The 15,444-nt window shown below is 37.7% G+C and overlaps 1 protein-coding gene across 3 annotated transcripts in view; it reads left to right on the top strand.

Annotated features, from left to right (window-relative positions):
- Window positions 1-15,444, top strand: part of LOC139751451 (uncharacterized) — a 59,953-nt gene that overhangs the window by 25,966 nt on the left and 18,543 nt on the right. For 2 of the 3 annotated variants that reach the window (XM_071666868.1, XM_071666867.1), the window contains exons 6-7: window positions 534-644; window positions 12,687-14,317. In XM_071666868.1, the coding sequence (XP_071522969.1) occupies window positions 534-644; window positions 12,687-13,118 (543 nt within the window). In that variant the 3' untranslated portion in view covers window positions 13,119-14,317. Of the gene's footprint in view, window positions 1-533; window positions 645-12,686; window positions 14,318-15,444 lie in introns of those variants that run through there. The other variant, XM_071666869.1, reaches the window with a different exon arrangement.

Here is a 15,444-nt window from a genome sequence, read left to right on the forward strand (position 1 = left end):
GTGGCTTGGGGGCTCCAGTTTCATTGCATTATACATGACAGCTAGAGAATGGATGTGAATGAACAAGACCTGATGCTACCTCACTTTCACGTGAAGTGATAAACAAGTATGAAAAACTATTTAAATAGATGTAGAAAGATGTAGATGTGGAAAGAATGCAAGACTGTGAGTTTACAGGGAGACTGTATGGAGACTGTATGTGGCATGGGCAAATAGGGTGGAGGAACACGGGAGGGAAACAGGAAGAATGCATGGCATGGTGTATGCAAGGGAGGTATGTAAGGACGGGCATGATGGGAGTTTCCGAAGGGAATGGGGATCAGAGAAATGAATAGTAGATAGATAGGACTATGCATGCATTACCCTCATTTGAATATATGATGAGGTGGTATAGGTAAGATATATAATAACTTACAAAATTTCTTTCAGTGCGTGATGCTTGGTTGAGTGAATACCTTACCTCACAAATGATTATTGTTTGTATGATACTTGTAATTTAGTTTTTGATGTGTAAGACAGTCATTTCTCCTCAGGTGAGCCTAGAAGCATGGGATGGTGGCACAGCAGCACGTGGCCTTCCTGGCCACAATCTTCAAGCAACTCCTGCGTCGCACAACATTCTCTCTCATCACCAACAGCAGAAGGTCAGTCACTTTTTATGAGATACTTGTTTTCCTTCAAGTACGTACTTCGTTTCTGCCCCAGAACTGAGCTTAGATTAAGTTGCTTTTTATTTCATTTGATGTGGTATATACTTAAACATTTTGTGGGGGTTTAAGGATTTTGATAAGACATTGTGTCTTTGAGCTCTTCATGTCTTGATATGTGGAGGTTCATCATTATTAGACTGTAATTCAATGATATTTTTCATGATGAAATGGTAATTTTTTTTGATAAATGATTCAGATTTATCTATGAGGACTTCTATACAAATAATTGTTCAGAAAGTTTGAAGAGACAGTTCATTTAATGAGTTGAAGTTGATATACAAGGAGCCCAGAGATTGGTAAAAATTATATTAAGGAAGTATTTTTGAGGGAAGCACTAATTTTGATGAGTATTTGGAGACACTGAAAGTTCAGATGCTGGGGAACTTTGTAAGGATCACCATTTACAAGGTAAGCAAGGATTATGAGATGCAAGTTCTTTATATGAAGAGTCTTCACTTATAAGTGAAGACTCTTTTGCCATGGCCACCCCTTGATAGGAGTTCCCAGAGAGAATGGGGGTCAGAGATATAGAAAGATAGATAGAAGTTAAAGTTAATCAGTATGCAAAAAAGAATGATCGTAGCAAGGGATGTGAAAGTATGTAGAGATTACTACAACCTGTATTTTGAGTGTTTTGTTTGTGCATCAGATCGTTTGATGATTTCATGAATAATCAGCAGCTTAAAGATGTAGGAAAATTTTTTACATGATGAAAATGCTGTATGTCTGTCTGTCTCTTTATTTTAGGGAATGAGTTTAAAGTTTGATTATGTGTTTTGATTTGTCAGTATTGTAGCTGGATGATGTACAGGTGTCTTGATTCTCATGCTGGTCATTATGCATGGATAGATTGCTGACAATTTAGGTTTGTTAAGGGGAAAGTGGAGGTCTACCCTGTGAGGATTGATCAGTATGCTTGTCTGCAGGCCATCACACAATTCTCATAAATTTGTGCATTGCACTAAAATCATGTTTGATCCAGCTCTATGGGAGAGACATTTAGGTTTGGTAACCTCACAACCATAATGGAAACTTTCTGTATAAGTAATATTTTGGCCCTGGGCCAGCTGCTTTGCTTTGTCAGGGTATGTTGCTAAGTTTAACATATTACTGACTAACTCGAAAATAGTGGGAGCACTCTGGCAAAACTGATATTCTTTGGATCATAAATACAGTATTTGTTTATGGTAATTGTGTGTCAGGTGTTCATGTGTATGTGTCTTTCAGTTTGGTTATGTACTTTATTAGTCTTCTCTTATTGTACTTTTATTACTTCTTTTCACAGTTTTCTAAGTTCATTAATTAAACATAAATTATTCCTTCGTAAATTCATTTCATCATATTTAGTGTTGAGGCTTTGTACCGTTTTTATTACCACTATAATATGAACTGGTAGTTAAAATGAAGTAGTGAAACTATAGTAGGTGTTTGGTAGTTTTTAAAGTGTGAGTATATAACTTTTAAGTGAAAATAGTTTTTATTAAAACTTTATCATCCTAAGAGTGAGTTGTATCTCAATAAAAGTTAGTCTTACATGAATAGTAGTAGCAAGGATATTGGAAAGATTGTAGGGGCCTAAACTGAGCTTATTCTAATGCTGAAGATATTAGACTGTCAGAGAGTTACTTGGGAGAGGGAGGGGGGCTTTCAACACCATTTAACCCTATACCTGGGGTGTATCTACATGGAATTCACCCTCTTTGACTATCATGATGTATTTTAGGCTGACTAATGTTTATTATTAACCAAGACCACTAACCATACAGCAAAATAGCTTTGACCTGGGATGTAGTTGAGAGTGAGCTGTAAGTGTTGCCCCAGCATCCAGTTTGCATCATGCACTTGTTTACACAGTTGCTGTGTGCTACTGTTGACTTTAGCTTCTGATTTTCATCTGATTGCAGTAGTTTTCTTTGTGACTTTTGCTTTTGTTGAGATGTCACATCTGTATCCTTTTCTTTTGATTGTCTTTAGTCATACAGATTGCAAGTAATTTGATCTAGTTGTAGGGTATAATTGGCCAGCTGACTAGCTAGATGCTCCCGAGTTCATTTTACTGGTATAGTGAACAACACTACTTTTTTTTATTTCATTCCACTATTTTGTCCTTTAAAATAAGACTATGCTTTATAATTTTTTTTCATTTGATATTGTAATTTTTGGAGGTTTAGATAGATAAGATGTCTGGGTTTTCTAAAGTGGTGGTGGGGGTGGGTAAGCTATGGCTCCAAGGCCAGACTCGGCCTATCACAAGATATAATCCAGCCTGCAGTGTTATTAAGTGTACAAATAAAAATCAGGTTTTATAAGAGTTGCATTATTAAAGGATGAATGAAATCAGTGTGCATGGCTGCTGTCTTTACAGACATTACTCAAGTTCTTATGAATACTTTCATTTCATAAGCAGAATTGTGTTTTATACAAATAAAATACTGCTTACAAAACAACCCATTACTGGTAGTGTGATACATACAGGTGGTATGTCAACTATGGCCTGATTTTGTTCATTTTTATTTGTACTTTCTATGCTGTTTATCAATGGGAGAGTTAAAAATACTTTAGCCCATAGTCCTCAAAACAACATCCAAGAAGCTTTGATTTAAGCAAGTGAAAGTGCTGGACTGTGATAAAGATATGAAATATTTTCTTGGCATAACTTGGAGATTGTAATGCTAGATTTTCTTCTTTATATAATCCGAGATGGCTCAGGCAACTGAATGCTGTAATCAAGAAATATGAATTTAAACTTTTCTCATTCTTAATTGATACCTACACCCTGAATATACACCCTGAATATTTTCCATACACTTGTTAGTTTGTCCAGGGACGTCAAGGAGGCCTAGACCTGATCTTCACCCTCAGTTTATACAATAATTTTTGAAGCTGTAGCACTTGTGCAAGAAAATAGATTTTTGTGATGAAAAGCCTTAGTAATCATATTTGTTTATGACAAAAACACTTCCAGAAATACCACATTTCTCCATACATATGCTTGAGAGTACTACTGCAGTACCTCATATGCCTGGCAGCAGAGTAGCATAAATTAAAGGGCTTGTAGCAGACATAAACAATGTTTCTTTTAAATAAGTTATATATTATTTTCTTTATAAAATTGTGCTAATCATAACACAAACTTTCGAAGGCATTTTTTAGAATATTTAAGAGTATGCCACTTACAGCACCAGAGTACTTTAGATATTAGGACTGTTGCAGCAAAAGGTTGACAGAGCAGTTCAAATTAAGTGTCAGCATTATAAATGTATGCTTCACTTCAGGACTATAATTTTGTAGAATTGGAGAGCTGGACAAAAATTGCTTATGTTTTGTTCTACTTTTGTGAACAGACTCTCCATCCTAAAACTGGACAGATGAAAAAGTCAGTCGATGGTGACAGATGAGCATCTTTGTCCATGCTACACATTAGAACAACAAATGTAAGACTAGATATCATATTAGTTGAGGCTTCCAGGCAATGACTGTAGGCTACATGGCCTACAATTGTAGACAAGTATTTCCAATTGGGCATCCAACAGAAAACTTTACTATCCACCTCTGCCATAGGCCTTTTTTAATTGTTGACTTGTCTGCCTACCTTGTAATTTGTTATATACCTGGTGCATACCTGCTCTTTTATTATGCTGTGTTGTGTTGTAGCATGGGCACTGTGTATATGAGCCCATAAATTGATGGTCTAACATTAGGAATTTGCCATATCTTTTGCATGCATGGGGACGGTATCACTGTTCTTATTATTAGTTCACCCAGTTCAAACATTTAGTTCTTGCCAGTATGGTTTCCTTGGACAGCTTCCTCTGTTTACCCTATAATATCTCCAGATGGATGATTACTTAAGCTGAGTAATGCCAGTAGACAGATACTTAAGCATCATATTTCACACCTCAATTTCAAGGCCACCAAACCTGGGTAGTAGCTGAGGTGGCAGTGTGATAATTTTTCCCAACAGTCATTCATCCTCTGGCAGTGCCAATGAGAGAACATTTTCGTGACTTTTTAAGGAAGGAAATCGAGTGGCTTTAAGCAAGATTTAAAGCATCGTGTGGAAGATGATCGTGAATTATTTGATGGTGATAATCTGTCTTCAGCTCTTTGGAGTGATTTAATGGACACAGACTCAACCAGCATTGAAAGTTGACCAAGATGAAGCAGGATAAGGTTTTGCAGCACAAATAGACCTGCCAGGCCCTGACAAACGTGTCTGACTGATGCAGCTGATAATTTCAGAGTTTTATAGTCCTGTTGTTATGAAAAATTATCAATGAATCACATGGATTATGACAAGAATAGATTTCTTTTTTGATATAAAACGTAAGGATAATAATGATTTATTATTTCTGTGTAGGTACGATAAAAGATTTATAGTGGTTTCTTAGGCCCTACTCCAGCAACATGTATTGCATTGTGCTGACACAAATGTAAAACTTGAACGTATTTAGAGTGAAAGTAGTGGACAAAGTATACTTCTGAAAGGATTTTTTTTTTCATTGTCATGTAATATATTTGCAATTGTAAGGTTGAATAAATTTTTTTCAAACAATTTGAAAAACATGAAGTCTTTAGGTTGGAAAGAAAATTGTAATCATATATAAGGGTACTTTCCTGGTATATATGCTTCCATAAAGATTAACTGATTATTCTGTGCCATCTTGGGTGAAGCACAGGCAGACCCTGAGGCCTTATAGTGTTCCCATACCTTTGCAAGTGTTGTGATATAGTTAAGGTAACTGTCACAGAGGATGTGCACCCAAAGAGAATCCTTATGATTCTTTATGGGAGTTGCTCTGTACAGAACCTTACTGGAGCTTTGGTTTTATTTGGTATGGCTGAACAGGAACCTTGGCTTTCAGTTGGGCTGGCCACAATTCATCCATGGTCAAGAAAGTTTAAAGCTTTGTTTTTATTTGAAATTTCACAGGCTTCAGTGTCCCATCAGGGGAGAAGTATAGCTTTAGTGTTCATTCTCTCGGGTTAAATGGAATGTAGCTATAAAATTTTTGTTCTCCATCCTTTGGGGTAAGTCCCATAACTATCAGTGTACAGATGTGGAGCCTTACGGTTGTGAGTGGATGGGGTACTGGTTTGCTGTCCATTAACAGTCATGGAAGATTTTCATTCATTGCTCTTGTCGTACATTTTTTCTTCATAATTGTACATGTTATAGCATAACATTGGTAATGTTCAGAAAGTCACTTTCTTTTTGTTTTAGGCAGGGTTCATCTGCAGTGCTTTTATCACTGCAAATTATGTTGCTTTTGGGATTTTTTTATTTTTTGTGAGGACTCATGGTTCTTTAATTGTAAACAACCATAGATTACTTTTTTTCCTCCCCTGTAAGGTAGATGTTTGTTCATCTATATCCTTGTATATGTCTCTATACTTGGTGACTGCTTAGGAGGGTTATAGGCCAGAAATTAGCTCCAAGATTTTTGAGCTGCAGCACAAGATCTAGGGAATCACAAGCTTCCCGGTTAGGGTGTTTTGTATGTTGATCTCGATATGTACTTTCGTGGTAGTATAGGTGACCCAGAAGCTGATACTCCCAATCATGTCTTGGAAGCGCTTGTGAATGGAAAGAAGTTGAACCTCCATTTAGCATTGTTTATGAAGGTGGATTGTAGATCTCTTTACATGGAGGGTTATGTAAGCCAAATGACATAATTTGAGTTGGAAATTAGTACAGGGGGAGCCTAGTTTGCCCGGTCACCAGCCAAATCTTTTTACCAACAAATGCCATGGGAGTAAGAAAAGTTAGACTTAACAGTATTTTTTTTTTTTAAGACAACTCAGGACTCCCGAAGAAAATTAGTGTTGATTCACATGGAGAAAAATAATAATTTTCATACTTGTTTGCTGTTTCCCACAATAGTAAGGTAGCACTAGGATAAGAAGAAATGGCCTCTTTCCTTAACATCCAATCTCAAGTTGTATATAATATACCAAAACCACAGCCCCCATCCACAACCAGGTCCTGTAAACCATTCCTTGGTTTTCCCTGACTACTTTACAAAGCCCTAGTTCAGTTCAGTGACAGCATGTCTCCCTTCGTATAACACATTGCTCCAATACACTCTCTCCCATATACACCTTACATCCTTGTGAATGTTCAAGACCTGAACATTGAAAACATTCTTAACTGTCTTTCCATGTACCATTCAGTCTCCCACTTCTTGTCCCCTCCACACCAAGACATACATCCTCTTTGTCAACCTCTCCTCACTCATTCTTTCTCCATGTGTCCATACCATTTTAGCTTACCCATACTCTTCTTATTACCATACTTCTTCCTATGCTCTCATTTCTTACATGATCATCTCTCCTCACACCACAAAATACCCTCAAACATTTTATTTCCAATACATTTACCCTACTCCATACATTCTCATCTTGAGCCCAAGCCTCTCATCAATATGACACTGTCGGGATTGCTATATCTTTAATCTGCCTATCTTTACCCTCCCATATAACAACCTCTTTTTCCATGCATTCATCATTGCACTCAGGACCTTTGCACCTTTGCCCACCCTGTGACTCAGTACAGGACCCATGGTTCCATTTGCTGCATACCCACAACCAATTTCCTTCATATTTTCTCCATTCAAACTCACACCCCAACTAACCTGTCTTTTCAGTGCTAAACCTGATAACCTTGCTTTTCATTCACATTTACTCTAAATTTTCTCCTTTCATACACTTTCTCCAAACTCAGAAACCAACTTGTGCCATGTATCTCTTGAATCTGCCAAACAGTAACTGCCTCACCTTCCAAGACCCCCCTTAACCCAGACAAACTGTAGACAAACCTCTTTGCTAGGAACCATAGGATTAACCTCCTTCACCACCCTTTACAATAAGAACAAAAAAGTCATGGTGACATTATGTACCCCTGCTGCAGACCCACCTTCACCTGGAACCACTCACTCTCTTCTCATCCTACTCACACATATGCCTTCCTTACTGAATAAATGTTCCTCTGCTCCTAATAGCTTTTCTTCTTCCACAGAGCATCTCTTTCAACCTATTTATATACTTTCTTCAGATACATAAATGCTACATGCAAACCCTTGTTTCACAAAGTATTTCTTTGTATAATATTGTTAGGACTACTATACCTTTAAACATACCCATTTTTGCCCACCCAGGTAATGATCTCTCTTTCCACACATTCTTCAACACTCTCAGAACCTTCACCCCCCTCACCCACTTTATGACTCACTTCCACTTCAATGGCGGTGGTATAAACCCATTTGCCACTTAATTATTATAAATGCCAGGGAGGGTATGCCCGCATGCCATTCCCAAAGGGTTGAGTCTTCCTCAGTATTGTAATAAGATCATTCTCATTACGGTGTCGTGTTATGTTTAAATCAGATAGCTGGTAGTCATCACCTGAGTCCTACAAAATCTTGTCTATCTACTGCACATTAGCATGGTGTGAACTGGTCAGAACTTCGGGGATCATACTCACATCACCCTTTCGGGTATGTATGGATAACAGAGGTTTGAGGAATTTTTCATGGTCTAATTAAAGTTGAAAGGTGACATTTGACATCTGTGTACGCTTCCAGAAAGCACCAATCCATTGATACATGAGTGGGAAAATTGAAAATGTATATATACTAGCTCCATCCTATCCCAGCATAACATACATGAACAGTACTCACGAGGGTTAAATTTAGGTAAAGATTTTTTTTTAGCTAGGTATCAAGTAGCTTCCATTCCATATAGATAGGCCAATTTGCCAGTGAATCAGGATCTTGCATTATTAGCTTGTCTCAGGTGTCAGAAAGTTTTATAGTGAGACACATTAATCGAGTGGCATGAGAAGTGTGGGAGGTGGGCAGATTAGAAAGGATAGTGAGTGGTGGGATGAAGAAGTAAGATTATTTGTGAAAGAGAAGAGAGAGGCATCTGGACGATTTTTGCAGGGAAATAATGCAAATGAGTGGGAGATGTATAAAAGAAAGAGGCAGGAGGTCAAGAGAAAGGTGCAAGAGGTGAAAAAGATGGCAAATGAGAGTTGGGGTGAGAGAGTATCATTAAATTTTAGGGAGAATAAAAAGATGTTTTGGAAGGAGGTAAACAAAGTGCATAAGACAAGGGAGCAAATGGGAACTTCAGTGAAGGGGGCTAATGGGGAGGTGATAACAAGTAATGGTGATGTGAGGAGATAGAGTGAGATTTTGAAGGTTTGTTGAATGTGTTTGATGATAGAGTGGCAGATATAGAGTTTTGGTCGAGGTGGTGTGCAAAGTGAGAGGGTTAGGGAAAATGATTTGGTAAACAGAGAAGAGGAAGTAAAAGCTTTGCGGAAAATGAAAGCCGGCAAGTTAGCGGGTTTGGGTGATATTGCAGTAGAATTTATTAAAAAAGGGGATGACTGTATTGTTGACTGGTTGGTAAGGTTATTTAATGTATGTATGACTCATGGTGAGGTGCCTGAGGATTGGCGGAATGCTTGCATAGTGCCATTGTACAAAGGCAGGGGGGATAAAGGTGAGTGCTCGAATTACAGAGGTATAAGTTTGTTGAGTATTCCTGGTAATTTATATGGGAGGGTATTGATTGAGAGGGTGAAGGCATGTACAGAGCATCAGATTGGGGAAGAGCAGTGTGGTTTCAGAAGTGGTAGAGGATGTGTGGATCAGGTGTTTGCTTTGAAGAATGTATGTGAGAGATACTTAGAAAAGCAAATGGATTTGTATGTAGCATTCATGGATCTTGAGAAGGCATATGATAAGAGTTGATAGAGATGCTCTGTGGAAGGTATTAAGAATATATGGTGTGGGAGGCAAGTTGTTAGAAGCAGTGAAAAGTTTTTATCGAGGATGTAAGGCATGTGTACATGTAGGAAGAGAGGAAAGTGATTGGTTCTCAGTGAATGTAGGTTTGCGGCAGGGGTGTGTGATGTCTCCATGGTTGTTTAATTTGTTTATAGATGGGGTTGTTAGGGAGGTAAATGCAAGAGTTTTGGAAAGAGGGGCAAGGATGCAGTCTGTTGTGGATGAGAGAGCTTGGGAAGTGAGTCAGTTGTTGTTCGCTGATGATACAGCGCTGGTGGCTGATTCATGTGAGAAACTGCAGAAGCTGGTGACTGAGTTTGGTAAAGTGTGTGAAAGAAGAAAACTGAGAGTAAATGTGAATAAGAGCAAGGTTATTAGGTACGGTTGGGTTGAGGGACAAGTCAGCTGGGAGGTAAGTTTGAATGGAGAAAAGCTGGAGGAAGTGAAGTGTTTTAGATATCTGGGAGTGGATTTCGCAGCGGATGGAACCATTGGGTGGGGTGGGGGCGAAAGTTCTGGGAGTGTTGAAGAATGTGTGGAAGTCGAGAACATTATCTCGGAAAGCAAAAATGGGTATGTTTGAAGGAATAGTGGTTCCAACAATGTTGTATGGTTGCGAGGTGTGGGCTATGGATAGAGTTGTGCGCATGAGGGTGGATGTGCTGGAAATGAGATGTTTGAGGACAATATGTGGTGTGAGGTGGTTTGATCGAGTAAGTAATGTAAGGGTGAGAGAAATGTGTAGAAATAAAAAGAGTGTGGTTGAGAGAGCAGAAGAGGGTGTTTTGAAATGGTTTGGTCACATGGAGAGAATGAGTGAGGAAAGATTGACCAAGAGGATATATGTGTCAGAGGTGGAGGGAACGAGGAGAAGTGGGAGACCAAATTGGAGGTGGAAAGATGGAGTGAAAAAGATTTTGAGTGATCGGGGCCTGAACATGCAGGAGGGTGAAAGGCGTGCAAGGAATAGAGTGAATTGGAACGATGTGGTATACTGGGGTCGATGTGCTGTCAATGGATTGAACCAGGGCATGTGAAGCGTCTGGGGTAAACCATAGAAAGTTCTGCGGGGCCTGGATGTGGAAAGGGAGCTGTGGTTTCGGTGCATTATTACATGACAGCTAGAGACTGAGTGTGAATGAATGGGGCCTTTGTTGTCTTTTCCTAGTGCTACCTCGCACACATGAGGGGGGAGGGGGTTGTTGTTCCATGTGTGGCGAGGTGGCGATGGGAATAAATAAAGGCAGACTATGAATTATGTACATGTGTATATATGTATATGTCTGTGTGTGTATATATACGTATACATTGAGGTGTATAGGTATGTATATTTGCGTGTGTGGACGTGTATGTATATACATGTGTATGTGGGTGGGTTGGGCCATTCTTTCGTCTGTTTCCTTGCGCTACCTCGCTAATGCGGGAGACAGCGACAAAGCAAAATAATAAGTGTATATATATATATGTCTACGTTGAGATGTATAGGTATGTATATCTGCATGTGTGGACGTGTATGTGGGTGGGTTGGGCCATTCTTTCGTCTGTTTCCTTGCGCTACCTCGCTAACGTGGGAGACAGCGACAAAGCAAACAAAGCAAAAATTAATTGAGTGTAGATGGAGCAAGCTGGAGGCACATCCTACTTTCCAGGAAGCACCATCGGACTATGGTGAGATTTTACTGCAGCTGAATAAAGATGGCTAATGTAATTTGGCTGCCTTTTCTTTTATCGTGTGTCATTTACAGTTTGATATTCTTGGGGATGGACCCCACATTTTGGCTGTTATGATTGACCTGACAAGTCGCTGAAGAGTTCAGTTATACAGCTCAGACTCAGAAATACATGTTAAACTGCTGCTTGTAATTTTTGGTAAACATAGGCTGGATGCTTTGCTATACTCAACATAAGGATTTTATGTAGATAACATAAGAACTTGTCTAGTGAACAATAGAACGATGTCAGTATATTAACACTAACAACATGTCCTTTACTCTGAAAGACAAATTAAGCTGCTGCTTGTGATTGCAGATAGACATGAGCTGGTTAGATTGCTACACACAGTGTAAGGCTTTTCTATAGATAAGATGAGAACTAATGTATTGAACATTGGAATGGTGCTTGTTTATTAAACACAAATAACAAGTCTTTGTGTTAGGTCTGAATAGTCAGCTAATGAGTTGGTTCCCCAGCTGCCCATACATATAAATTACGAGAGCTGTAGTTAAAGTTAATCGTTTTAAAATGTTATAAAGCAAGTATGGATTTATCACCAATGCTTCATCACTCAAGACTTAGTACTGAGAGTTGAATGATTTTGTGAAGTTTCAAAATGCCTGACCTTGAGACTTCTGGCTTGTGGGTGGAATCCTTTTCTTTTTTCATAGTATTGAAATACCACATGATTAATCTTACAGGACATATAACTTTAATAATGTGACAAGTTCATATATTTTGGTTTGTGGATATATTGGCATATATACATGATAGTAATTTTTTTCTGTATTATTTTATCAAAAATAGCGAGATAGAATTCTTTTCTTTTCTTGGATCTTCTCATACTTTAGTGGAGGGCACCCTAATAATCCTTTTTCTGATAGTCTGTTTGTGTCTTTGAGGCAGCATACAAATAAACAAATGGTTTTGTTCTTTTATGCATTAGTAGTGACCAGTAAATTTGTGGTTTTCATGTATTTAGGATGTAACAGCTTTAAGAAAATCATGCATGCACATCCACTCACATGTACAGGAGAGCAAGGGTTTGCATTTTCTAAACTTTACTCATTGTAGATCCTGTTGTTTCTGAAACTCATGATAATATAATGTCAGAAAATCTTTAGTTATTCCAAAGCCTGGAGGTTTTCTGTGTAATGTCTTTGAAGATGATCTTCATTTTATATTAGTATATGTCAGTTCCTCAGTACTTAAGCATTTTTCTTCATTGCGTGTAGCTTTTGAAATGAATTTTGCAAACAAAGACATGAAAGTCTGATGGAAATGGAAAAGAAAAAAGTCAGAATTTAGAGTTATAAATGCCTTTTCCTTTTTTATCTAAAAAGGTGAATTTTTTAAATACTTGTATATATATTTCATGCACAGCATGAAGCAAACAGTCAAGCTTATGACAAGTTTAAAGACTTATTGAAAGTGGACCGAAGGTGACTCTCCCGTCCTCCCTCAGGCTGCTGTTGCTGCTCTGGGCCTTCTCCATTCATCAGGTGATTCCCAGCCGCCACTCCGCCTCTACCCACAACAACGTCGAGACACTGGAAGCTCACCCTTTTCACAGCAACAGAATATGATGGTGGGTGAAAACCTCCTGCCTGGAGAGTATCTCCAGCAAAAGGAGAAGACTCAGCGAGATTACGTATGCCAGTTCTGTGGGCGAGAGTTTAGCCACCGGACTAACTTGCAGGCCCATGTGAGGATACACACTGGTGAGAAGCCATTCCACTGTCTGTATTGTCCCTACCGCACAGCCTTGAAGGGGAATCTTAAAATGCACACAATCTCCAAGCACAAAGCAGACTGGAAGGCCATCAAGCATCTGGTACGACCTGTGACTGATGAGAAAGCTAGTTGGAGTGTGGCGAGGGAGGAGGAGGTCACCTAAGGTCATACTTTATGGTATGTTTGTCATAATAAGCCAGATAGCATTTGTTAGTGGATTAGGATTTTAAATGAAGCATTATTCTAAGAGAAATACTCAAAAGATAGTTACTTTTAGTGGGATCGTAAGTGTGGGGTGTGCATTGAGAAAGTTCCTGACATTTGTAAATCTAGGACATAAATGTTTCCCAAGTGTATATTAGGCTTTTTAGCATTTGTATCAAAGCTGTATTCTGAAGTAGGTGGTGGACTGACTAGGCATTGTAACTAAAGGTAATAAAGTACCCCTTATACCATATGAAGTGAGGTAGATTTTCCCTCTAGCCTCCCAGAATAGGAATGGAACAGTAAGCTAGTCCATTAGTTAGCTTCTTAGGATGATGAAATGTACTTTACATTATGAAATGCATTGTAAATGTATCTCAACCTTGGCTTGGGATAGAAATCTTTCCTGGCATTTGTTATGCTTTACTTGATACTGTATTATGACTATAATTTTGATAACTTTCGATAAGGAAAGGATAATTTATTAGAAAGTAATTGTACATATCTGTTAAGTGTCAGGCATATGCAGTATCATAATGCATAAATGGAGGTTACCATAGCAATTTTTGAAACATTTGACATATATTCAGATATTCTTCAGATTTTAGTTTTGTAGGAATCAAGATGTTGGGTAATCATGACTGTTCTGATATTACATTTAGTAATATCTGAATTTTCTACATATATTAAAGTATGATTAATCAGCGGGTAATATGCTTAACATCAAAAAGAAAGTGATAAATTTTGAAGTACATAACAAGGATTCGTATTTATTGTTAGTTTGCCATGTTGTTCACAAAATGTATTTGACAAAGGATCTCATGTATTTTAGGATTATTTGTATAATTTACAGATAGTTTGATATGCAAGCAGAAAGGCCAAGTAATTAATTGAATGCCAAACATTTTAATATTATATTAACTTTTTGTACCATTATTATATCTTAGATTTTGCATTCGCCCTTAGCTGATACTTTTGTATTAAAGTCAGTTAATGACTGTATTGTCAAGAAATAATTAAAATATAAAATACAGAAAAGTTACGAATTTAAAAATTCCAGTGACACGGTTAAAAAATTATTAGGTTTTTGTCTAGGTACATTCTTCTAAGTTTGATGATTTGAGAGGCTATGAATACATAAATAAAGACAGATCATGTTTTGGTCTTTGCTTATTTCTATTAAATCCCAGACAGTGTTTAGTGAAGATCAGTTATTGATTTATAGAGAGCTTGAGTAGTTATTTGATGACTTTATAATATAATGTTATTGAATTCCAAAATAATTATGTTTATCCGTATTTTTACTTTCAAATTATGAAGAGAATTTTTCTTTCACATTTTCAAATGTTGAACACATCAACACAACCTATTTTTCCTCATTGTGTTTCTAAATACTCTTACTCAATAGTTTACCTATCATTTACATATAAAACAGCAGTTAATGATTTATGATTTCCCTTTACCATTTACCAACATCTCACAAACTGCAGTAGGGTTGCGGTCCTGGAAACCCTGTTGCAAGTTGAATTGTTTAAGTTGAGCAACTGAAACCCATTATAAAACGGTTTGAATTATTAATCAATACTTTTCCTTATCGAAGTTTTAAGTATGGAATATAGCTGAAACAGCTTAAGAACACTTACCATGCTCTCATATCATAAACTTTAGATAGTGGAAAATGTGATCCAAGCTGAAGATGGTGGTGCAGTGGGATAAGTTTGTGTGACTGTTACGTGGAGGGAAAAGGAGGAACACAAGGGTTGTCTGTATAACCCAGCAAATTATCTGACTAAACATTTCCAAATCATTAGTAATGAGGATGTTTCGTAATCATTTGAAGTCTTCAGGTTTTCTGAATGAAACACTAGCAAGGGCTTAAGCTTAAAATCATCCTCAGCATTCCCTTTCAGGAAAAATGTCAAGCAGTCTTTAGCTGCCTTAAACTCTGGGGCAGTCTCTTTCTTTCTTTCTAATCAATAACCTGGCTTGCATTTTTTTCCTGAATAACCCAGTTTCATCACATCAAACACTTCTTAGATATTTTTTTTTTAATATAAAGACTCAGTCTAGAGCCATGGGTTCCTCACCATCAAGAGACCCCAAGTACCTATAATTTCACATAAAGAGTGATAAACTTGCATCCTGTACTCTTATGAGTATTTTTAACATTCCTTGTACATATGCAGAATTGTTACACTTAATTTGGTGGCAGTAAATAATGGGGAAGCATCCTCCTGTTTAGGAGAAGAGTGCTAGCAGCTGGGATATGAACTTGAACATTATTT

Source organism: Panulirus ornatus, chromosome 11 (assembly GCF_036320965.1).
Source record: "Panulirus ornatus isolate Po-2019 chromosome 11, ASM3632096v1, whole genome shotgun sequence".
Lineage (NCBI taxonomy): Eukaryota > Metazoa > Arthropoda > Malacostraca > Decapoda > Palinuridae > Panulirus > Panulirus ornatus.